At 45.4% G+C, this 23,442-nt stretch overlaps 1 protein-coding gene across 1 annotated transcript in view; it reads right to left on the minus strand.

Annotated features, from left to right (window-relative positions):
• Positions 1–1,255: 1,255 nt before the first annotated feature.
• Positions 1,256–23,442, minus strand: part of ADSL (adenylosuccinate lyase) — a 179,147-nt gene continuing 156,960 nt past the window's right edge. Inside the window, exons 6-13 of the mRNA XM_069231275.1 lie at positions 21,023–21,069; positions 18,722–18,812; positions 18,014–18,083; positions 17,519–17,666; positions 16,034–16,124; positions 3,248–3,337; positions 1,489–1,665; positions 1,256–1,395 (exon numbers count right to left, since the gene is read on the minus strand). Coding sequence (XP_069087376.1) covers positions 1,309–1,395; positions 1,489–1,665; positions 3,248–3,337; positions 16,034–16,124; positions 17,519–17,666; positions 18,014–18,083; positions 18,722–18,812; positions 21,023–21,069 — 801 coding nt within the window. The 3' untranslated portion in view covers positions 1,256–1,308. The remainder of the gene's footprint in view (positions 1,396–1,488; positions 1,666–3,247; positions 3,338–16,033; positions 16,125–17,518; positions 17,667–18,013; positions 18,084–18,721; positions 18,813–21,022; positions 21,070–23,442) is intronic.

Below are 23,442 nucleotides of genomic sequence, written 5' to 3' on the forward strand. Positions count from 1 at the left end.
TGAAAGTCTGGAGGTCATGCAAGTATAGGCGAGTAGCACATGTGAGAAAGGATCAAGGCTGCTCACCAACAGGTCCCTGAAAAGGAATGCTTACCATGCCAGACACACAAGATTGTTTTTATTTACAGGAGAATTTCGCTTTAGTGTCTTATCTCTAGGGGACTATTTACCTGAATCAACTTAAACACCCCCTCTTCTTGAATTCCTAGGGTCACACTAGTGGCACCCAAAGTCCTTTGTCACATTCCACTTCACTGGCCACCTCCCAGCTACCTTGTGTACATACTTTGCTATGCACACAGCTGTGTTTAGGACAGTCTAGATGGCTGTCTTACTGATTTCTGGAAAATCAATTCCTGGCTGTTGAGACCACCACTCAACAATTCAACTCACTTAAATGTATGCTTTGAATAATGTATTTACTCGAAATCCCTTACAGAAGGTTCTATTTCCTGGTTTCCTCGGGATTGGTTTTATTCTCCACTCTTATTTTGTGAGTTGAGCACAGATTCCCTGCAACATTTTGCCCAGAACCATTTTCACTTGTTAGCCAGGTCCCCTTGGACAGTTCTGTGCCATTACAGAGGCTAGTTGGACCTCGTATCACAGCATTTTGAGTTTTAGAATCGTTTCTGTTGTGATGTATGTTTTATTGCACTTTTTAGTTCACATTTTTGGGTATTAAATGTCTGAATTAGCAACGTTTTGCTGTGTTCGAAGTGGAAATGCCAGCTTTGAACAATTCAAATAGGTTTACTTCTTCCACTACTTTTCACAGCCTTTCAAAGCAATCAGGTTAGGCCTTGCTTTCAAGAAAGGATCCTGCAAAAGGCCTAGTAGGAGCAGCCTTTCAATTTGGAGGTCTGTGGGCCCCTTGCCATGCTACTGGCGCCAGCTAACGTTTTATGACAAACAAGGGAGTTTCTGTCTTTCAACGGTTGACAGGTATACAGTCTACAGCAGTTCTTTGCTTTCTCTACAGCTATGAGCACACCTTTCATCCTTAATTGTGGCATGTTCCTTGTTACTGTCCTCGTGCTAACACAAACTCGCCAATCCTAAATTTTTCAATAGTGTCAATTCTGATATCCGGAAGGAGATTACACCTGTTTTGAAGAAAGGATGAGAGTGGTAAAAACACTTAACTTGTAGCAATATTCGAAGAACGTTTTTTTGTGGCTTTCTGCAAATACAGGTACTATTTCCTTTCAAACTGGGACAGGACTGAAAAAAAGACTCCTGATGCTACATGGCATGCACTTTCATATCTTTATTTCCAATATATATTAATGTCTTGCAGCAGCAAATCTATAGTTCCAGCTCAACCTTCACATCAATTTTGCCCTGGTACGGGGTGAGCATGGGAAAGACCTCCTCCTTCAGGAAGCGGGTTACCTGCCAGGAGAGACGAGAGTTGTCAGACCTACCAGTTCTATTATTATTGTCTTTTGGGAGTCATCATGTATCCCCTGCACCCTTTCTTCTCACCTGCTGAGGAGCCCGGCCTGTGAACGACTTGGGGTCCAGGAGGCTGTCCAGCTGACCCAGTATGGGTGTGAAGTAAGGGTCAGCACGGATGCGGACGATGAGGTCATTGTCGCCACCTTCCTGTTTCACGACAGAAGCGGCTTCCTGCGAGAGCACACGGATCCGCTCATGACAGTCCTATGGAGAATGGAAGGCAACGGAGAAGAACAAAGGTGAGCAGTGAAGGAGAGAAAAGAAATATAAGAGATTAAATCAGTTGGAGAAGATTCAACTTTGAAATACCAGAGAATAACAAGCAGGCGGGACACACACACACAAGGGAGCAATGGGATGTGAGGGGGATTGCAGCTTAGGCGAGCTGGGCTCAAGAGAACTGTCACCCAGACCCAAGTTCCCAGCACAATGCAAAATGTAATTCACAGTAGCCTTCCACAGCAAAGCTCTGACCAGAATTCTGGTATTGCCTAGAATTTCAAATAGGTGAAGGGTTATGGAAGGCAGCTGTGGAAATGTGGGGGGGGGGGGGGGGGGGGAGTCCCGCATGGCACTTAATGTCAGGCACATATATGTAGATCAAACACTGGAAACCATTTTAACTAAATTCAAGAGCTGAATCTGTTCTAACAAAGTAGCAATTGATGAATTGATGTTAGATGGTTTCTACATTTAACGTCTCTCAAACTAATGCTCCTCTTGCATAAAACCAAACAATACAGAAGGGGTGAGTGAGTGAGGAACAACCTGGGCTACTTCAAAGTAGCTGTGAGTGGGATAACATCTCCTTAGACGTGGATGCTCAGGTTCTGTCCCATTGTTGATTGTCAAAGTAAATGAATCGGAGTGTCTCAAAATTGTTCTAAATAAATGTGAAATTCATAAGGCACTGGCTCTGATAAGCGCCGAAAATATTCCGGTGGGATACAGTGTTGTATCAAACTTTTAAGAACAGGCCCAAATTGTACCATTGTACATTTTTTAAAATATTTAGATAGCATGCTAGGTCTTCTCTTACTCATTTTAGGTCGAGCTTGGCAGTACTGCTGTCTTAATTATTTAATTAATAATTTAATTATTTAAAATATGCCTAGAGTGGGCTTTGGCTGCACCCATAGGGGTGTTCCTCCCTCACCTCATGTTATTGGTTGTTTGCCTCCTAGGGAGTGTTTACACTCCATGAGGGACTATTTTACATCTTGAAAGTACCCTGAATTGGCACATACTAAATTCTTTATCTCCAGATCCATTATATACATGAAAACAATCATGTTTGTATTGCTCTTTTTCACTTTCCAGCTTTAATGTTTTTCAGTCAGGACTCAAAACGCAAGCCAGACCTGCTGGATTTGCCAATGTTTTTTTAATGTAACTGCTGCTAGCGACTAGATTAGGGCGGGTGTTAGCATGAATTGCACCGGACAGATTTTACAGAGAGGATTGTTGTACAGTATTTTAGATGGGGTGATGTTAAATCCCTAAAGCCACTCTATAATTGGCTTACTTTGAGAGTCCTGTGGTCAGTCACATGATGTGCATGCAGAGATAAATCCCTTGTCTTTATAAGTCTGTGCCTCCATTTATAACAGGAGCACACAAAATATCCAGCAGCCTGCCAGACAGACAGAGCTGGTGTGACAGACTTGGAGTCAAATCCAGTCAATCTTTCTAGATGTCACGCTGAACTTGCAATGAGTAGTGGTAGCCAAGGGACAGCTTGTGTAAAGGCCTCTTATAGAGCGTTTGGGCAGCTAGTAAGCCCTACCTGTCGGTTGCCTCCTGATTTCACCATGGCCATGATTACATTCTCAGTGGCCATGAATGGCAGTTCTTGGCGGATTCTTCGTTCGATCACCTGGAGTGGTGGAGAAAAAAGCAAGTTGTCAGACATTCAACACTAGAATATTCACACAGCTCTTGAGATGCAACTAAACTTGGCTTTAGGTACTCACTGAATTTCTGTTACTGAAACAAGACAACTGCTCTGGTTCACTCAAAGTCACTCTGCAACTCCTTTACTTTTCCTACTTGTAGTCCAAATGCAGCTCCACCAAAGCAGAATCGTAGCAGACACTGGGATTCTGGCACCGGAACCCACAAAGATCTGCAAGTGGAGCTCAGAACTGACCTTCAACACCCATCCTACTCGAGTGCTTGTGCTTAGCTACTGCACCCCAATCCTGATCTGTAACCCTGACACTTGCAGGGGCGTAACTATCAGTGCCACAGCCAGTGAAGTAGCTCTGGGGCACAGGGGCTGAGAGGGACAGATCCCTTGATCCCTTTCACCGAGAACAGTTTATGTATCTTCCAGCTAATTTATTTTGTTACAAGACCCTATTGAGCCGGGCTTTGGGTTTGAGTTTCCCTGCTAGGGTGCTCGTCTGTGGCATAGCAGTGCAGTAGGACAAACACTGGAAAACCCAATAGGTTTTGCTTATGCAAAATGCATTTGTTTTGTCATTTTTTTTTTTTTTTTTTTTTTTAGAACACTGCACAGCAGTGCTGGCTGCTATACAACACGGCTTAAATGGGAAAAAAAAGCGAGTGACGCGGTTAACCCTGGAAGCCTTATAGCAGTTTTTTTTTTTTACTTTAAGCTATGTTGCACAGCAACATGGCTAATAAACATTGACAAAGCCAATAGATTATGTTAGGACGAAACCTCTTGGTTGTGCTTCTCCCAACTGGATGCAGGTTACTGATTTTCCAATTTTGTCGAACGATATTTAAGGAACAACACTCAAGTACATTTCTATCACGTTTGCCGTTCTGCCAGGCCAAATAAACATGGTTTCCTTCCCAGCTTTGAAGGAGTATTTCCTCCGTAACTAACCAAAATCCTGAATGATGGGCTGGAAAATAAGCACAGACAAAACTGCGCTTTGAGCATAACTTGGGATTGAAATAGTAGCTCCTGCCTATAAAGCAGGCAAGCAACTGCTCGACCTAAAGCACCATTACCAACGACCAGTAGAAGAACTGGAAAAACTCTTAAATCACGTATATATGGAGTGGGATATTTTGAACTCTTACCTTTTTTTTTAATGGGTCGCGCAATTACTCTTTCTGTATGACAAGGGTGCATCCTCGTTTACACGAGTATAGTGTTCAGGCACGATTGCAGCCATTACTGTTTCCTCTACAGTGAGCCTTTGACATGATGCAACCAGCAACCACCCAGGCTCTTAAATGTTAAGTGTAAACACCATACAAGCACTAGGTAAATAAGCCACACTGTCATCTCGCCTACCGCACCTGAAAAATAACTGGCGTCATACTAGGCACCCAACAATGCGAACACAGTAGATGACACATATCATGCTCAGACATGACAGCATCCGGAAACAACTGGATAAATGATGTTGGGGCATAATTTCAGAAAAACTTATTTGGCAGCAGGCTTGCACTGGAACAATGGGGCAGTGCAGGCAAACAAAAAAATGATTCAATATTCATAATTCACAAATCTTAAAAGTAGTCTCGCTCAATAACAAGCAGTCTGGCATGTGAACATCTAGCACAAACAAAGGCTGCTTCCGAGTTGCAGACTATTAACACTTATTTCAGCTTCACGCCATAAATATCACAGCCAATCCCCGACCCCGAAAATGTTAGCACTCTGGCTTTTTAGTCACGTCAGAAATAACACCCGCGCATCTCTCACCGAAAGCCGCAATCCGTTAAAAAAGGTAAACGCTGGCGCAGCCACTGTGCATAGGGAACCCACCCAAAAGAGCTAACAGTGCAGAAACAAGCCGTTTCTAAAGCACAAAAGAGGACAGTACACTTATTTCACTTTTCATAATCCGAATACATCTCCAGCAGCGGAGAAAGCAATAACGGAGCAGGAACAGGGGCAGAGGACCTAGGAAAGGGACTGCAGGCAGAGAAACTCCTAGGAGAATGTAAAAAGCAAATTAAATCTGAAAATATTTGAGAAAAAAAGACGGCTCAGCCAACCTGCCACTAGTGAGCACCGCCACTTAGCTGAAGTATTTTGACGGGCTATTAGTGTGGGTGACATCACCGAAACACACTGCGGACTAAGGGGGCAGATTTATGAAAAATGGCGCTGCACCTAGTGCAGCACCACTTTTCCTGAGCCCCTTAGTGCCACCCTAATGCCGCTGTGTGTGTACTGTATTCAAAATCTGGCGCACCATGGCAGTAGTAAGGGAGACTAGCGTCAATTTTTTGGGATTAGTGTAAAAAATTATGATGCTAATCCTGCAAAGCACTCAGAGGCCCATTGAACACAATGGGAGCCTCTTTTTAACGCCTGCACTTAGCAGGTATTAAAAATGCAGCAAAAAATGGCTCAGAGTAATCTCATAGATCCCTTTGTGCTCTTTTTATGCTCCTCCCCAGGGCCGGAATGCCCCCTGGCATACATTATGCCTGGCGCAAGGGGTTACAAAGTGGCGCAATACAAGCATTGCACCACTTTGTGGATATGGTGCGGTGTTTTTGCCCTTCCAATGCCACATTAACTTTAAAAAATGACGCTAATGTGGATGTGGAATGGCGCTAGGCCACCATAAATCTGGGTCTAATTGTTTTAGTTCACTTCCTTACAGTAAGATGGTGTCTGCTGTTTTGGATTGAGTAAACACATCAGTTAATAGGGGCACAACATACCTTACTGGTATTCTAATTGTGACTAGTTATAGTATTTTTCAACAGGGCACGCTGCACAGCTATGAACAACCACCATTCTTTATGTCTCTGTTGTAAGAAAACTATGATTAAAGTGGACAACGTGGAATGTGCGAGGGAGGATGTAAAGAGAAGGGCAAATCCTCTCCCTTGCAACGCATCTGTTGCCCCCTCCCCCATTCATGCTCGCACTTCCAGTTGCCCACTGCCGCCATACCATTATCATAACCCCATTTCCTCACCGTTCACAATCCCCTGTGCCCCCCCCCACCCTGTCTAGGGGCTCCATTTCTCTTCGGGTTTGTAATCTGCTCAACATCACCGCATGAGACAAAGAAACAAGACCACAGTGAAGTGTCATGAAGACAGAGGCAGGACACCTCGGCCTTGCAGCAGCTGTCTCTCAATCAGACCCCCCCCCCCTCCTTTGTCACAAAATATAACAGAAGCAAAGGAACATTTATTTAAAAAATCCATATATTGTCAAAAAATGAAGTGGGGTATGAAAGAGAAATCAGAAACAAACGTAAAAGGAACAGATGGCTAAGTCATGTACCAAACAGAAGTAATTGTGACGTGACCCATTTGCAGGGCAATGAAGCGAAGGGAGAGGATGTGGCATACCAACCAGAGCTGCTGACTTTGAAGCTAGTGAACCAGGTTTGAGTCTCTGCGTCTGCTCAACATGCTGTGATTCTGGCCACATCACTTAATCTCTCCATGTCTGCCTGAAATACAACAGGTGCTCAAGTAAAGTGCTCTGTTACCTTCAGTCGAGTTTGTGCTAAACACACGCACTCTATGGAGTGGGGGGACAAAAGTTTTTAAAAAGCAGACCTCTGAAGTGCATGCAGCTGGTGAAAATACACCAGCTAGCAGCCACTGACCACCAACCAGAAGAGGTATTGGGTCCAAGCGCCAGGGAACAGCTGACGCCAAAGAAAGAAAAGAGGAAGTTCTGCCTGATGATCTCAGAAGCGGCTGCTGGCCAGTCAGAAGCAAGAAAAGGAGAGTGAGCAGTGAAGCCTACAATTGGTAAGTAATGCACAGCCTGTGGGCGGGATGTAAGACCTTTTAGGATATTTTTTTATATTAAAAATAAAAAGACTTTGCAAGCACGGTGCAAGCGCTGTGCAGGTGAAACCTAAACATTTTAGAGCTTGCAAGTTTTGCATCACTAATTTGTGGTTTTTGGAGCCAAGTGGGATACAATCGCCTTACTATTCTCCAACTCCTAGTCCCAACTGGTTGTCCCCTTCCCAAACCAATACAACTATGCTACATAAATGATGCATGCCCATATAATTGCTAGTATCAGGTCACACCTAATTACCTGCTGCGCTGTTTCCTCACTAACTCCAACTTTCTGTAAAATAGTTTATGAATTCCCTGCTCTATGTCCCCTTTGACCCCTTACACCTAGATGCATATTTGTGCCTGGTGTGTACATGGAAATAGACAACAGGCATCATTCATGTAAGCATCTCCGGGTCTAGAATACAAAACCAGCAACTTCGGAAAGGCAGAATCTCCAATTACCTTACTGGTATTCTAAATGGGGTCAAAGTAATGGTAAATTATATATTATATGATATTAAAAACCTGTGACCGTTCAAAAGTACATTTTGCAATTAAGCATCTAATAATTAACCATCATAAATAAAGGAAAAAGATTAAATACCCTGCGTAATTCAATCATTTTACTATACACATTCCTTTCCTCTATCCGAGAACGTCCTGTTTTGAAATAGAAAGCAGCTCCGCTTTCACTGCATAACTTGCAAGCTCTCGCAGTCCACACAGTGTTAGCCCTTCGTCTATGTCGTTCATTTTCCGTACAGGTGATGAACATGACCGCCATTTTGCAACAATGTTACTTTCATTGCATGGAGATTAACCCCTTCGCTGCCAGGCCTTTCCCCCCCTCCTGTGCCGAGCCTTTTTTGGCTATTTGGGGCAGTTCGCGCTTAGGCCCTCATAACCTTTTGTCCACATAAGCTAGCCAAGCCAAATTTGCGTCCTTTTTTTTCCAACATCCTAGGGATTCTAGAGGTACCCAGACTTTGTGGGTTCCCTTGAAGGAGGCCAAGAAATTAGCCAAAATACAGTGAAACTTTCGTTTTTTTTTTTTAACAAAATGGGAAAAAGTGGCTGCAGAAGAAGGCTTGTAATTTTTCCCCTGAAAATGGCATCAACAAAGGGTTTGCGGTGCTAAAATCACCAGCTTCCCAGCTTTCAGGAACAGGCAGACTTGAATCAGAAAACCCAATTTTTCAACACAAATTTGGCATTTTACTGGGACATATCCCATTTTTTCAATTTTTTGTGCGTTCAGCCTCCTTCCAGTCAGTGACAGAAATTGGCGTGAAACCAATGCTGGATCCCGGAAACCTAAACATTTCTGAAAGGTAGACAAAATTCTGAATTCAGCAAGGGGTCATTTGTGTAGATCCTACAAGGGTTTCCTACAGAAAACAACAACTGAAAAAGAAAAATATTGAAATTGAGGTAAAAAAACATCACTTTTTCTCTACGTTTTACTCTAACTTTTTCCTGCAATGTCAGATTTTCGAAAGCAATATACCGTTACGTCTGCTGGACTCCTCTGGTTGCGGGGATATATAGGGCTTGTAGGTTCATCAAGAACCCTAGGTACCAAGAGCCAATAAATGAGCTGCACCCTGCAGTGCGTTTTCACTCTATACCGGGTATACAGCAATTCATTTGCTGAAATATAAAGAGTGAAAAATAGCTATCAAGAAAACCTTTGTATTTCCAAAAAGGGCACAAGATAAGGTGTTAAGGAGCAGGGGTTATTTGCACATCTCTGAATTCCGGCGTGACCATACTAGCATGTGAATTACAGGGCATTTCTCAAATAGATGTCTTTTTTACACACTCTCTTATATTTGGAAGGAAAAATGTAGAGAAAGACAAGGGGCAATAACACTTGTTTTGCTAATCTATGTTCCCCCAAGTCTCCCAATAAAAATGATACCTCACTTGTGTGGGTAGCGCACTTTTTTGAAAGAAAACAGAGGTGTTTTTTGCAAAGTGCCTACCTGTAGATTTTGGCCTCTAGCTCAGCTGGCACCTAGGGAAACCTACCAAACCTGTGCATTTTTGAAAACTAGAGACCTAGGGGAATCCAAGATGGGGTGACTTGTGGGGCTCTGACCAGGTTCTGTTACCCAGAATCCTTTGCAAACCTCAAACTTTGGCTAAAAAAAAAAAAAAAAAAACACATTTTCCTCACATTTCGGTGACAAAAAGTTCTGGAATCTGAGAGGAGCCACAAATTTCCTTCCACCCAGCGTTCCCCCAAGTCTCCCGAAAAAAATGATACCTCACTTGTGTGGGTAGGCCTAGCGCCCGCCACAGGAAATGGCCCAAAACACAACATGGACACTTCACATTTTTTCATAGAAAACAGTGCCTACCTGTGGATTTTGGCCTCTAGCTCAGCCGGCCCCAGGGGGGGCAGAAATGGACTAAAATAAATTTGTCCCCCACCCCCCCCGGGAGCAACCCTTGCCTACGGGGGTCGCTCACCCTGCGTGACATTAGCGCAAAAAAAAAAATCTCCGGTGCCTAGTGGTTTCAGCAAAAATCAGCCGATCTGCCCCCAAAGGGGGCAGAAATGTCCTAAATACAATTTTCCCCTCCAGGGGAGCGACCCTTGTCCAAGGGGTCGCTCCCCATCTGTAAAACAAAAAATCCCCGGTGCCTAGTGGTTTCTGCCCCCCTTGGGGCTGATCTACCCCCCCAGAGGGGCAGAAATGGCCTAAAATAATTCCCCCCCCCCAGGAGCGACCCTTGCCTAAGGGGTCGCTCCCCTTGCGCGAAAAAATATATATCCCTGGGGCACCTCTGGGGGGCCCCCCCTTTCTGCCCCCAGGGGGGGGCAGAAAAGGCCTTCCCAAAAAATGTCCCCCCTGGGAGCGACCCTTGCCCAAGGGGTCTCTCCCTTATGTCAATTTCAAAAAAATAAATAAATCCCTGGTGTCTAGTGGTTTCTGCCCCCCTTGGGGGCAGATTGGCCTCATCAAAATAGGCCAATCTGCCCCCAAGGGGGGCAGAAATGGCCTAAATATAATTTGCCCCCTAGGGGAGAGACCCTTGCCTAAGGGGTCGCTCCCCACATAAAAAAGAACCAAAACAAAACAAAAAGAAAAAAATAATACGCCGATCTGCCCCCGGGGGGGGGGGGGGGGGGGGGCAGAAAAGGCCTTCCCAAAAAAATGCCCCCCCTGGGAGCGACCCTTGCCCAAGGGGTCGCTCCCTTATGTCCATTTCCAAAAAATAAATAAAAAATCCCTGGTGTCTAGTGGGGTTTCAAAAGCCGGATTGCAAGCAATCCGGCTTTTGAAACCCTGGGAGAGACTTCAAAGGGAAGGAAATACATTTCCTTCCCTTTGAAGCCTCTCCGGGCCTCCCCCACGTGATTGAAAGAGAAATGCTGAGCATTTCTCTTTCAATCGTGCTGGAAGCAGAGCTTCCAGCGCGATGGGGGAGATCCTGTGCGCTGACGTCACGGGGGGGGGGTGTCGGGGTGGAAGGGGAAGGGCTTCCCCTTTCATCCCTGACTTGGGGGGGTGAGGTGGAAGCACATAGAGGGAGCGAGAGCACTCCCTCTGGGCTGGGTGCCGAGGACGTAGTGGTTACGTCCTCGGCACAGCAGCACTGTGCCAAAGGACGTAACCACTACGTCCTCGGCACAGAAGGGGTTAAAATGAGCAAAAGGACAAAATATTATGGGTTTACTGAAGAGAAATAAATGACCATGCCATGCATAAGCGGACGGACTCCGCTCGGTATAAAATATTTAGCAAATAGTGTTCGTATTTGTATTACTAGTGACACGTGAAATCAACAAAAGCATAGAACAGCAGCATTTTTAAGCTGGGGAACCGGGTTTGAGCCTTGGATCAACATGCTACGATTCTGGACAAATCACTTAATTTCTACCTGTCTGACTGAAATACAACTTGTGTTCAAGTAAAGTGCTCCGTTACCTTCTGTCGAGTTTGTGCTGAACAAACGCACTCTGTGGAGTGGGGGACAAAATAATTAAAAATAAATAAATAACATAGGACCTCTGAAGTGCGCACGGCCAGTGGAAGGATGGCAGTCACTGACCGCCAACTGAAAGGGGTACTTGATCCAAGTGCCAGGGAACAGCCAATGCCAAAGAAAGAAGAAATACGTTCTGCCTGATGGCGTTAGAAGCGGCTGCTGACCAATCAAGAAAAGGGGAGTAACTGGTGAAGCCTACAAATGTTAAGTAATGTGTGGCCTGTGGGGAGGACATAAGCCCTTTTATAATTGTTTTTATTGAAAACAAAAGACTTTGCAAGCACAATGCAAGCGCTGTGGAGGCGAAACCTAAAAAAGGATGTAGAGACTGAAAGAAACAGTAAACAGTCCTCTTGGGAACCCCAGACGTGTTGAAAGGCAAAAAGTCAGACTGTAGTCGCATGCCTGCCTCTGGAGGAAGAAGTGAGAGAAAGGGACAGCAGACATGGTGAGGGCAGAGGAAGATAGCTTTAGAGAAAAGAAAACAAACTATCACGAGAGAGAAAAGGGGAAGAATAAAGATGAAAAAAGGAAATCACAAGAGCAAAATGGAGAAGGAGTACAGGCTATAAACAAGCATTTACAATGCAATGGGTCTCGCGTTTGCTCATGTTAGAGCTGATCGCGTTGTAAACTCCTAACCCGACTTTTCACTTATCGGGCAAAAGTGCATTTATGTACATAACCCGTAAAAGTGAAAGTAACTATGTAAAGCGCTCGACTTCTGCCAAGCGAGATCGCGCTGGTAAATTAGAGAAAAAGAAGTCCACGAGCCCGATGGAAAACAGCGAGCCTCGCATGTTTTCTGTACTTGGTCGCTGCGCTCGAGGAGGGCTAGCCACCGGAAAAGGAATGAGCTATGCCTGCCTTCGACTAATGAAAGCAAGCAGATTTTATTAGGCAAGCCCACGAACCAATAAAAAAACACTGACGTGAAGTTGACAGGGCTCCGAGCCCTTTTCTAAATACAAAAGAGTCTTGCTGCGATACGCATGCGCGAGCGCATGTAACCCAGGCCCGACCCTAAAAAGGAGCGCTTCAATGGTTGCAAGGGAAGGAGCAGAAAAGAGTAGGATGACAAAGAGAAAGAACGAAAGAGAACAAAGAAGCAAAAGGTGAAAGAGGATGATGGAGACAGTGGAAGGGGATAGAGAGGAGAGAGAATGAAAGGGGGAGGTGAAAAGAGGAGAAAGGAAAGAAGCTACAGAGGAGAAAGATAGAAGATGGGTAGAATGGGGATCCTGGAGCCCAATAAGAAGGGACATTAGTGTAGTAGCACTGGTGCAAAGGTAAGCAAGAGTCCAATGCCTCAATCCTTTCTATTTTTAATATCCACCACAGAGGAAAAGGGGAACGTTTTTCTTGTTTATATTAGGGCCATGACACCTCTGCTATGTCACTGCACACTTTCCATGTACCAGGGTTCACACAGTTCTACTAACTCACCAAAGCAGACCCACAAAATCCCTTTATTTGAGTACCTGGAGTCAAGACACAGCTATGCCAACGGGCCTCCATCTTTATCTGCCACATTCCTTGCCACTCTGCAATGGGACTAACACACAACTCTTCTAGTGCCCCTGAACAGTGCACTCCTTGCTATGCCAGCAGAGAGCTCTGCCTGTGCACCTTAGACACCACTTGTAGTACCTTGCCCTATTCCAGACCACAGGCCCAGATAAAGCTCCCCAAGTGTACCTTGTAAGAGGCTGGCCTGGCGTATAGTGGGTACCTGATGGTACTTACACCTTGTGCCAGGTCCAGTTATCCCTTATTAGTAGATTAGTAGTGTTCTAACAGCTTAGGCTGATAGGGGTAGCTACAGCAGAGCAGCTTAGGCTGAACTAGGAGACATGTAAAGCTCCTACTATACCACTTATATCATATAGCACTATATCATAAGAATCACAATACTCAGTGTTACTAAAAATAAAGGTACTTTATTTTAGTGACAATGTGCCAAAAATATCTCAGAGGATATACTCCCTTAGAAGGTAAGTAAAATATACAAAATATACACACAAACCAAAATCAGGTAAGTAAACAGTTAGAAGAGTAGTGAAAACACTGTAGAATACAATAGGATGCAATAGGCCTAGGGGCAACACAAACCATTTAATAAGAAAGTGGAATGCGAACCACTTAGGGACCCCCAGGCCTAGTGTAGTGTGTAGAGTCGCTGGGAGTGTAAGAAAACACTAAGGGTGTCCAAGATACCCCACCCCAAGACCCTGAAAAGTAGGAGTAAAGTTACCCTACTTCTCCAGAAACACACTAAAGTCGTGATAGGAGATTCTGCAAAGACAACTGACTGCAAAGCACTGAAGACGGATTCCTGGACCTGAGGACCTGTAAAGGAAGGGGAACAAGTCCAAGAGTCACGAAAGTGTCCAGGGGGGGGGCAAGAGCCCACTAAACCCCGGATGAAGGTGCAAAATGGCTGCTTCAGGGTGGAAGAAGCTGAAGATTCTTCAACAACGCAAGATGCCAGAACTTCTCCTTCGCATAGAAGATGTCCCACGGCGTGCTGGAGGATGCAGAGTTGTTTCCACGCAGAAAGACCGCAAACAAGCCTTGCTAGCTGCAAAGGCCGTGGCTGAAGAAAATGGGTGCTGCCTGGGCCCAGGAAGGACCAGGAGGTCGCCCCTTGGAGGAGGAGACAGAGGGGGCCACTCAGCAGCACAGAGAGCCCACGCAGAAGCAGGCGGCACCCGCAGAAGCACTTGAACGGGCGTTCAAGAAATCTGAGCATGGCGGTCATCCCAACACTACAAAAGAGGGCCCTACGAAGTCGGTGGTCAACTCGGCGAGTTGAGCAATGCAGGATGGAGTGCTGGGGACCTGGGCTATGCTGTGCACGAAGGATTCCTAGCAAAAGTGCACAGAAGCCCTAGCAGCTGCAGTTCACGCAGTACACAGGATTACTGCCTGGCGTGGGGAGGCAAGGACTTACCTCCACCAAATTTGGACAGAAGGACCACTGGACTGTCGGGGTCACTTGGATCCAGCTCCTGTGTTCCAGGGACCACGCTCGTCGAGATGAGAGGTTTGCAGAAGCAGAAGTTTGGTGCCTGTGTTAGCAGGGGGAAGATTCCATCGACCCACAGGAGATTTCTTCTTGGCTTCCAGTGCAGGGTGAAGGCAGACAGCCCTCGGAGCATGCACCACCAGGAAGCAGTCGAGAAAGCCGGCAGGATTAGGCGTTACAATGTTGCTGGTAGTCATCTTGCTACTTTGTTGCGGTTTTGCAGGTGTCCTGGAGCAGTCAGCAGTCGATCCTTGGCAGAAGTCAAAGAGAGATGCAGAGGAACTCTGGTGAGCTCTTGCATTCGTTATCTGAAGAGAAACCCACAGGAGACACCCTAAATAGACCTCAGAGGAGGATTGGCCACCTAACCAGGTAAGCACCTATCAGGAGGGATCTCTGACGTCACCTGCTGGCACTGGCCACTCAGAGGCCTCCATTGTGCCCTCACATCTCTGCATTCAAGATGGCAGAGCTCTGGGACACACTGGAGGAGCTCTGGGCACCACCCCTGAGGTAGTGATGGACAGGGGAGTGGTCACTCTCTTTCCTTTGTCCAGTTTCACACCAGAGCAGGGGCTGGGGGATCCCTGCCCCGGTTCAGACTGGTTTATGCAAGGAGGGCACCATCTGTGCCCTTCAAAGCATTCCCAGAGGCCAGGAGAGGTTACTCCTCTCAGGCCCTTAACACCTACTTCCAAAGGGAGAGGATGTAACACTCTCTCTCTGAGGAAATCCTTTGTTCTGCCTTCCTGGGACTGGGCTGCCCAGACCCCAGGAGGGCAGAAACCTGTCCGTGGGTTGGCAGCAGCGGTAGCTGCAGTGAAAACCCCAGAGAGCTAGTTTGGCAGTACTCGGGGTCCATGCTGGAGCCCCGGGGATGCATGGGATTGGCACCCCAATACCAGATTTGGCATGGGTGGACAATTCCATGATCCTAGACATGTTACATGGCCATATTCAGAGTTACCATTGTGAAGCTAGATATAGGTATGACCTATATGTAGAGCATGCATTTAATGGTGTCCCCGCACTCACAAAGTCTGGTGAAATGGCCCTGAACAATGTGGGGGGCACCTTGGCTGGTGCCAGGGTGCCCTCACACTTAGTAACGTTGCACCTAACCTTCACTAGGTGAGGGTTAGACATATAGGTGACTTATAAGTTACTTAACGGCAGTGTAAAATGGCTGTAAAATAACGTGGACGTTATTTCACTCATGCTGCAGTGGCAGTCCTGTGTAAGATTTGTCTGAGCAATGAAAGAAATGCTGCAGCCCATAGGGATCTCCTGGAACCCTAATACCCTGGGTACCTAGGTACCATATTCTAGGGAAATATAAGGGTGTTCCAGTGTTCCAATCAGAATTGCTGAAAATGGTCACTAGCCTGCAGTGACAGTTTTAAAAGCAGAGAGAGCATAAACACTGAGGTTCTGGTTAGCAGAGCCTCAGTGACACAGTTAGGCACCACCACTTAGGCCACAAACTATGAGCACTGGGGTCCTGACTAGCAGGATCCCAGTGAGACAGGCAAAAACAAACTGACACACAAGTAAAAATGGGGGTAACGTGCCAGGCAAGATGATACTTTCCTACAGAATTCAATCCTGCTATGCAATACTCCTTACTATCGGAGTACTGGGACCTATAAAGCTCTGACAGTGCACCTCAATCTCAACCTGCGACCTCTATACTCTCCATGTACCGGGAAGCTGATCTCTGCCAGCAGTACCCAGTGCCATCTTGAGCCCACTGCAGCCCCCTTTCAGTATGATAGTGTTGGCTCTTACCTTAGGGTACACCACCAGCCCCTCGCTAATGTTCTGCAGGGTGCTCAGAATGATATCTGCCGTCAAGAATCCTTCGGCTAGACAGATGCGCCTGGAGAGAGAGAGGCAGTTTTGAGCACTCCGAAGATCCACCAGTGATGATTTTTAGCCATGAAAACATAGGCAGCCACCCACACACCCTCAAAAACACAAACACTGCCTACCCCCAACCAGCTGCCCATCTCCAAAGTCATAAACATTGCTTGGCACCCACCACCCAAGGCATACACCACTGGTTCATTGTCTTGCGCTATACTGTATTTGCATTGATATAATGCTTTACCCTTGAAATACCCACGTGAGGATCAGAGTTGTGCTCTTACACTGTATGTGTCCCTGGGCATATGGTGTGTAGTGAAGTGAAAGGAGAGACAGGGTGCTTAACCTTATAAAGAGCTAGTGTATGGATGGACAGGTGTGTGAGCGCAGTGTGGCCCGTGGGCGAAATGGTGTAACGTGCATATAGGGCAAATGCTGCTCATGTTGAATCTCTGCATGAAATTAATTAAATGAAAATGAGAGATAGCTGCACATGTGCTTGTGCTTACCATCCTTGAAGGAGAGTAGGGAAGGATCCCACTAAGGCCTGCACAATCACACAAATTAATATTGACTCAAAGAGGGGAGTTGAATAAACCCAAAGCCAAACCCAAGCATGTCCAAAACATGCACAGATGCCTGTGCTGAGGGAATCGAACACACCCAAAGGCTGAGTTAATGCCACAAGGTAGCTGAAACCGTTCCTAAAGTGGACTCACGGAAGCAACTCAAAGACCATTTAAACATGTCCAAAGCTACTTTACAGAACATTCCCAATTCAGTGATAATGTGTTTTGTGGTAGGTGTATGTGGCACAGCTGGTAGTTCCAGTTTAAGAAGCTGTGCCCAGGACTGATCATGGTGCCCACATTTAGGAGAAATGGGAGACGATCCCAATAAACTCAGATTTCGCTTTTTCACATGAGACTTCAGTGAGAATCTGCCCTTCACTGACCATCATAATATCATACCAATCCAGAGCCAACTTCTTCCCCAAAACATTCACTGCTTTCATTCATTTCCATGTAGATGTCAGGTATTGATACTATAAGCACTAGGCAGACTTGTTTCCATTATAACACATTGTTTGTTGGTACAAAATTCATAGCTGCTCAGATACCTTGCCTGGTTCAAGCTTGTGCCTCAATTTCAAATCCCAGGTTTCAACAAGTTAACATGAAACTTGCCATGCTTTATACACATATGCTACTATTCCAAATCTGATCTTAGTGTCCTGAAGTCTCAAGTGATGGCCTCAAAGCCAAACAATGCACACAACCTCAAAAGCCTGAAAATAATTTGGGAAAAGCATTGTTGCTCGTGACACATTCTCCCTCTGAACACACCAGCCTACTGTAGACACAAACTTATCAGCGCAGTATAAACAAAATGCATCTCTGCCAGTACCTGTTGGCGCTATCGTCCAGGGTACGTTCAAGCCACTGCACGGCTGCCGTCTGCAGTGGGTCCATCACCAGCGTCATGAGGTGTCGCGAGAGGCTGCAACAGCGCTCTGAACGCATGGGGTTCCGCTTGTATGGCATGGCGCTGGAGCCTGGCAGGGAGATGGAGACAATAAAAATAGGACATCACCGGCGTTGGGTGAACCAATCAAGTTCATGAGACTATCTTTGTCAAATGGATAGCTCTTTTCTGAGGCCTGAGCCTGCAAGACGCGTTTTACCTGGAGATAGTTTTGCTATATGGGGTCTTAATGTGTAAAATTTGTGCAAATCGAGGAGGCAGTTCTGCTGCTTCACCCAAGAGGTTTTGGTGGTAGATTTAAATAGCTGGGACTTTTAAGACTGTCATTCTAATGTGTGGTCGAAAAGGGAATGGGATTTGTTCAGGGCCAAATCTCACCTAACACCATTCACCCTCCAGCCCAGATTTCCTCCTCACCAATCTGCTCCTTTTCAAAAGGCTCCTCAATCTCCTTTAGGTTCGCCAACAACCTGATATCCGTGCAGATCTTTTTCAGGGATAGGGTGTGGTAGGAAAGGGAGGGGAGGATGGAGACGGGGAAAAGAAAGTAAGAATGGGGCAGAAGGGAACACAACAGGAAGAAAGAAGCATGAACAGACGGTCACTTGCAAGTCTGAAAATCACATCACCATAAAACAGGTAAGAATAATTGATTGACTTGTTAATTTTCTCGACTACAGGAAAGGAAAGGCAGAGAGTAAGGTTCCCACCCAGCCCACGTCCTCCCCCCAACGAATATCATCTGATATACTTAGAATTGCACAATCTCCCCCTCCCCCATATGCCGAACTACACTTTACCAAGCCGTTCGTTCTTAAACTCCCAGGCACCGTGGATAGAATCAGTTTTACTAAATATTAGTAACGGTCTTCCAGGGGTTCACCACATACAATGTCTTTGGACCAGATATGGTGGCAGAGCTGGGAGCAGTCAGCTGAGCCCAAAATGTAGCAGACTTTGGACAGCTCTCTCAGGCTTTTGAAGCACCGACAAATGTATCATCTGCTCTAGGCCACAGACTATAAAATAGTTTCTGGAGAATCGTGTAAGCCCTAAAGAAATCCTACAGTACCCAAAAATGACCCAGCCTTCCATTTACCTGGAGAAGTTTGAGAAAGTACTTACCTTGTGTACAGAAGCACCCAGGCTTGCCAGAACTGAGAGAACTTCAATGTCTACTTTACGGCTATATGTCTGTCCAGTCACCAAGTATGACCTGCCAAGGGAAAGCAACAGTTAAAGGATTAAACAAAAAGTAAAGCAAAGAACAAAGGATTGTGGACTTGGGGAAAGCAACGAGCAAGAACCTGACGCCGGGATAAAGCAACAAATGATGGGAGAGTAACAAGGAAATGCACATGTCTATGCACCTGCACCAGATGTCAGTAGCCCCCATCACCTCTGAAGTCCCTTATAGATCCTCTCTTTCCCTAGGCTTCGTCAACTTCAACATGCAGCTCCTGGAAATCCTACTCCACAATAAAAAGTGAAATCTTTCAATTCTGGAGAGCCACTTCAGAACTGTTATCCAGCCTCTCATGGTCTTGCATCTGGTGGTGACAGTGCACTGCAGTACCTGCACAATGAAAGGCATCCTACACTGCGCAGCACATCTCATCAAGAGCATAAAGATTTTTTTGTACATCACCACACCGTGATAGCAATCCACTGATTCCCTTCATAGCTCACACCCTCTTCAGGACCAGCTGCACTATTTACAACAGCATCATGAACAGCACCCCTGTGTACCCATCCCCATGTATACACGGAGAATCTGGAACATCGGCTCTGTCTCGATCAGGACAGTCCCAATATTTTCTCAATGCAGGAAATAACTGACACCTCTTCAAAGGATACTGCCTCTAGATGTCGTAAAATGCCCTCACTGAACTCAACAACCTCCATACTGGAAACATTCACCAGTTGTACTCATTTTGCATTTGGCCCTATATAGAGCTCTGCTGCCCATAGCCAGATTTGCACTACAAAATATGCATCTACTTACAAAGAAGCATATTTGCTCTGCAAAAAGCAATGTGTGAGGGACTATGGGAAGCAACGAGCAAGAAACTAATCCTGGAAAAAAGTAAAAGACAAGAGATTAATTATGGGGACTAATAACCAAAAGATTCAATTTGGGGACTCCACACCAAGAGAAAGCAACAGGCAAAGTTGGGGAAACCAGTGTTACAGAATTTAAGATCCCAGGAAAAGCAAGGAGTAGAAAAGCAAGGAGTAGGGAACTCAGGATCCCAGGTGAGGGATTAAGCTAGACGCTTAGACCTCAGTAAAAGCAACGGGGAAGCACTTGGACCCTCAGGAATGCAATGTGCGAGACTCAGATCCCGGGAAAAGGGGGCAGGCATATGTCTCTGATACCTGAGAATGCATAGAGCAATGGATTCAGACCATAAGGGATAGCAACAAGTGAGGGAATAATACACGGGGTATTCAACAGGTACCAGGGTGAGACTGCAGGGACATCAATGAGTGAGACTCCAGCCTGTGGGCCTAAGTCTCGCACTCTTTACAATCAACCTCTATGAGAAACCGCTAAAGGCTGTTTTTAAGAGTTTGAAGAGGACATGAAATCTCATATAGCCAATTAACAACTGTATTGACGTCTAGAGAAAGTACAAATATCTTACGGAACTTAAATCATTTTAGAAGTAGCTCACAAAAAGCAGTCAATGAATAGGAGGTACTATGATGATTAGCAACAGCAGCGTGAGGTTTGCAATCTGTTTGCATCACATGTGAAGGGACTGGTTGTCCTAAACGTTCAACACCTTTTGAAAATGATTTGGGCAGTAGAGTACTGCAGCTGGCTGCATGCACGGTGGGGTTGCATGCTCAAAACACATGCCGCAATGTGATCAAAGAAAATTAGAGATGAAGCGCCAGTGAAACAGACCTGAGTGAAATGGCATAGGCAGAATGCAAAGAGCAAAACAGCAATTGAGAGAACAGTTGCATGTGGTACGAGTGTACCCTGAGATATCTTGGTAGTGGGTGGGAACGGAATGCCCCTACCCGTTGCCAGTAGTACCTTTCAATGTCCAGTGAGGGTAACCGTAAATGAGAAATGGCTAAACCTCAACAGTTAATCTTGAAACCCTTGAGTGGCAACATGCCAATGTAAAAGACCAGATTAATGTAAGGAGGTGCAGATCCTGGTGAACATTCTTTTGTCACTGTTCCTGATGCCCTAACAGTAAGTCTTCTTTTTAGTGTTGTGCTCACTGCAATCTACTTTTGCCAATCACTATGTTAGAGTCATCAGGTGCTTCAGCTCTTTACCTTACCACTGTAATGGTAAACACAAGAACACAACAAGTCTATCCACAGTCAGCAGAGGAGGCCTGGCGAGCAAAGAACATTTCCCTTACTTTTGCGAAATAAAACAACTTATTTTTTCACCCTTACCTTTTAAAACCCGCCAGCTCAGTCACCAGACGGTCCAGTTCTTCCACCTGGAGGAATAAAAGAAAGGCAGGACTAATATTCTAATTTATGGCTTATAAGCAGAAGCACCTGACAGCCCCACGCAAGCAAGAAATTAGAAGAGTACTGTCTTTTCAGTAAAACTGCTAGTCTCTACCTCTGTGGAAGAATGCTCTGCGATGATACTATCTGCATAGCACCCCTTTTTTTTTTTAAAGATATGGGCGGCAGTTACAGATTCCTGGTATCACTTGGGAGGATTCTGTATGCTACCTTTAACTTCCTATCCCATGCTGAGACCTTACAGCAGCATCACAAGTTCACAGTTCTTCCACTGCTCGCTTTTAGGGAATTACATTCTTCTTTTTGCTTATGCACTCCACAAGATTGCATGCATTTTCTAGCGGTCTCTTTTCCGTGAGTCTCTTTAGCCCTCACTGTGTTGTTCACTCTCGTCCATCTGCTTCTCTCCCACCATCGCTTTCTTGCGTTTGAGTTCTTCCAAGCACTTAACGGGAGTGATAAGAATGCATATGTTTTCCAACTGTCTCCCTTGTGTGCTTCTCTCCACCCGCCCTTCCCGTGATGCTCTCTCTTGTACGCATGCTTCGCTCCCATCGCCACTCTGTCGCCTATGAGCACCACTAAAAGAAACTGACATCTGGCACGGTACATGTCTGGAAGCTCTCCAGCATAGCTCTGTGGCTGTTTGGGGGCAGGGACCCGCACTCGAGGAAAGCGGAAACACGCACTGCTTGTCCTGCTGGGAAAAAGGTGATCTGATTTAAAGCTTCAATTTGGACATCAGTGCGGTGTTTTGCATCCAATGGTAATCATGTATTTTCCGTTACGCTGCAGCTTGTGCATTTGCTACAGGGAGAGGAATTAGACTTTCACTAAGGTAGGGGTAGATCTGCATTACTGGGAGCACTGCCCCATGCTGCAAAGATGCGAGTTCTGTAAACAGACAATGGTGGCCCTCTGCGAAGATAGTACTGTACTGCAACATTTATTTAGCGCTTACTACCCCTCCGTGGGGCACTAAACCCCTTGCCTACATGGGCAGCATGCTACGTGTGGCATGTTTAACGCTTTAGGTAACAGGAAGACTCTACGCATTAACAAGCGAACCAGCGCATCATAATCGTGTTCTCCATGTTTCCAACAATATGGCTTGGTTTCGATTCTGTTGCCTTTTCACACTTCCTAATGCAATACTATGTAAGTGCACTAAGACAAGAGCATACGTGTGAAGGATTGTGCTAAATTGTAAGGCTTTCACTAAACATTTCAGTCATTTTCAGTACACAGAGCGCTTTTTCAGACCAGCACATTTCATTCCATGCACTAGAAATGGGAACAGCACATTTCATAACACGCACCAGAAATGGGAAACTGTTATAGCTCTTATGAACCCATTCCCTCTTCTGCAAGAAGTCTGCCAATCGCAAGAAGTTGAATTTAATCCCTTTTTGATTCGGTTTTATTTCAGGTCATCTTTAAAGGCAAGGCCTCTCATTTTCTTTCCCACAGCTCTAATCTTTCTAATGTAGTGTTTTCTATATATTTTATAGTTTTGGAAAGTACATTTCCTTTAGCCTAGATCAGAGAGCCACTACCGACGCCCAGAGGGTACTTTTCTAATTCGGTTGAGTTCGCCTTGGGTAACAAGGGGTAGCAAGTAAAACCACTAATCATGTATGAGTGGCTACTCCACGGCGCTCTGCATTCAACCTGCCATTTATCATGTTAAAAAACTACTACAAGCACGATCATGAAAAGACTAAAGCCAGAAGTAGATAAGGTACTTTGGGCTTGAACAAACGGATCTGGATCTCTGGGGCAACTTATGTTTGTACTTCAGTGGAGGGGTACGAAAATATATTGGACATAACTTGTACAGTGGGCTGCCTGAGGGTCTCTGTATGTTTGCCAGTATAAATTAGTGTGCCACTAAACATTTCATGTGCATTGTGTAGGAGGCTGGCCTGGTTTGTAGTGGGTACCACAGGTACTTACACCTTATACCAGGTCCAGTTATCCCTTATTAGTGAAATGTCATCAGTGCATAGAAGCTTAGGCTGTCTAAAGGTAGCTGTAGGTAGAGCAGCCAAGGCTGAACTAGGAGACATGCAAAGCTCTTGCAATACCACTATACTCACACAGTACTGATACACAAGAAAGACAATACTCAGTGTTACCAAAAATAAAGGTACTTTATTTTAGTGACACAAAGCCAAATGTATCTTAGAGGCTATACTCCCTTAGGAGGTAAGTATTATACACAAAATATACACTAGTAACCAAAATCAGGTAAGTAAACAGTCATAAAATAGTGCACACAGTGAAAATCACAATAGCTGGCAATGGGCCTAGGGGGAACACCGACCGTATACTAAAAT

Source organism: Pleurodeles waltl, chromosome 4_2 (assembly GCF_031143425.1).
Source record: "Pleurodeles waltl isolate 20211129_DDA chromosome 4_2, aPleWal1.hap1.20221129, whole genome shotgun sequence".
NCBI classification, from domain to species: domain Eukaryota; kingdom Metazoa; phylum Chordata; class Amphibia; order Caudata; family Salamandridae; genus Pleurodeles; species Pleurodeles waltl.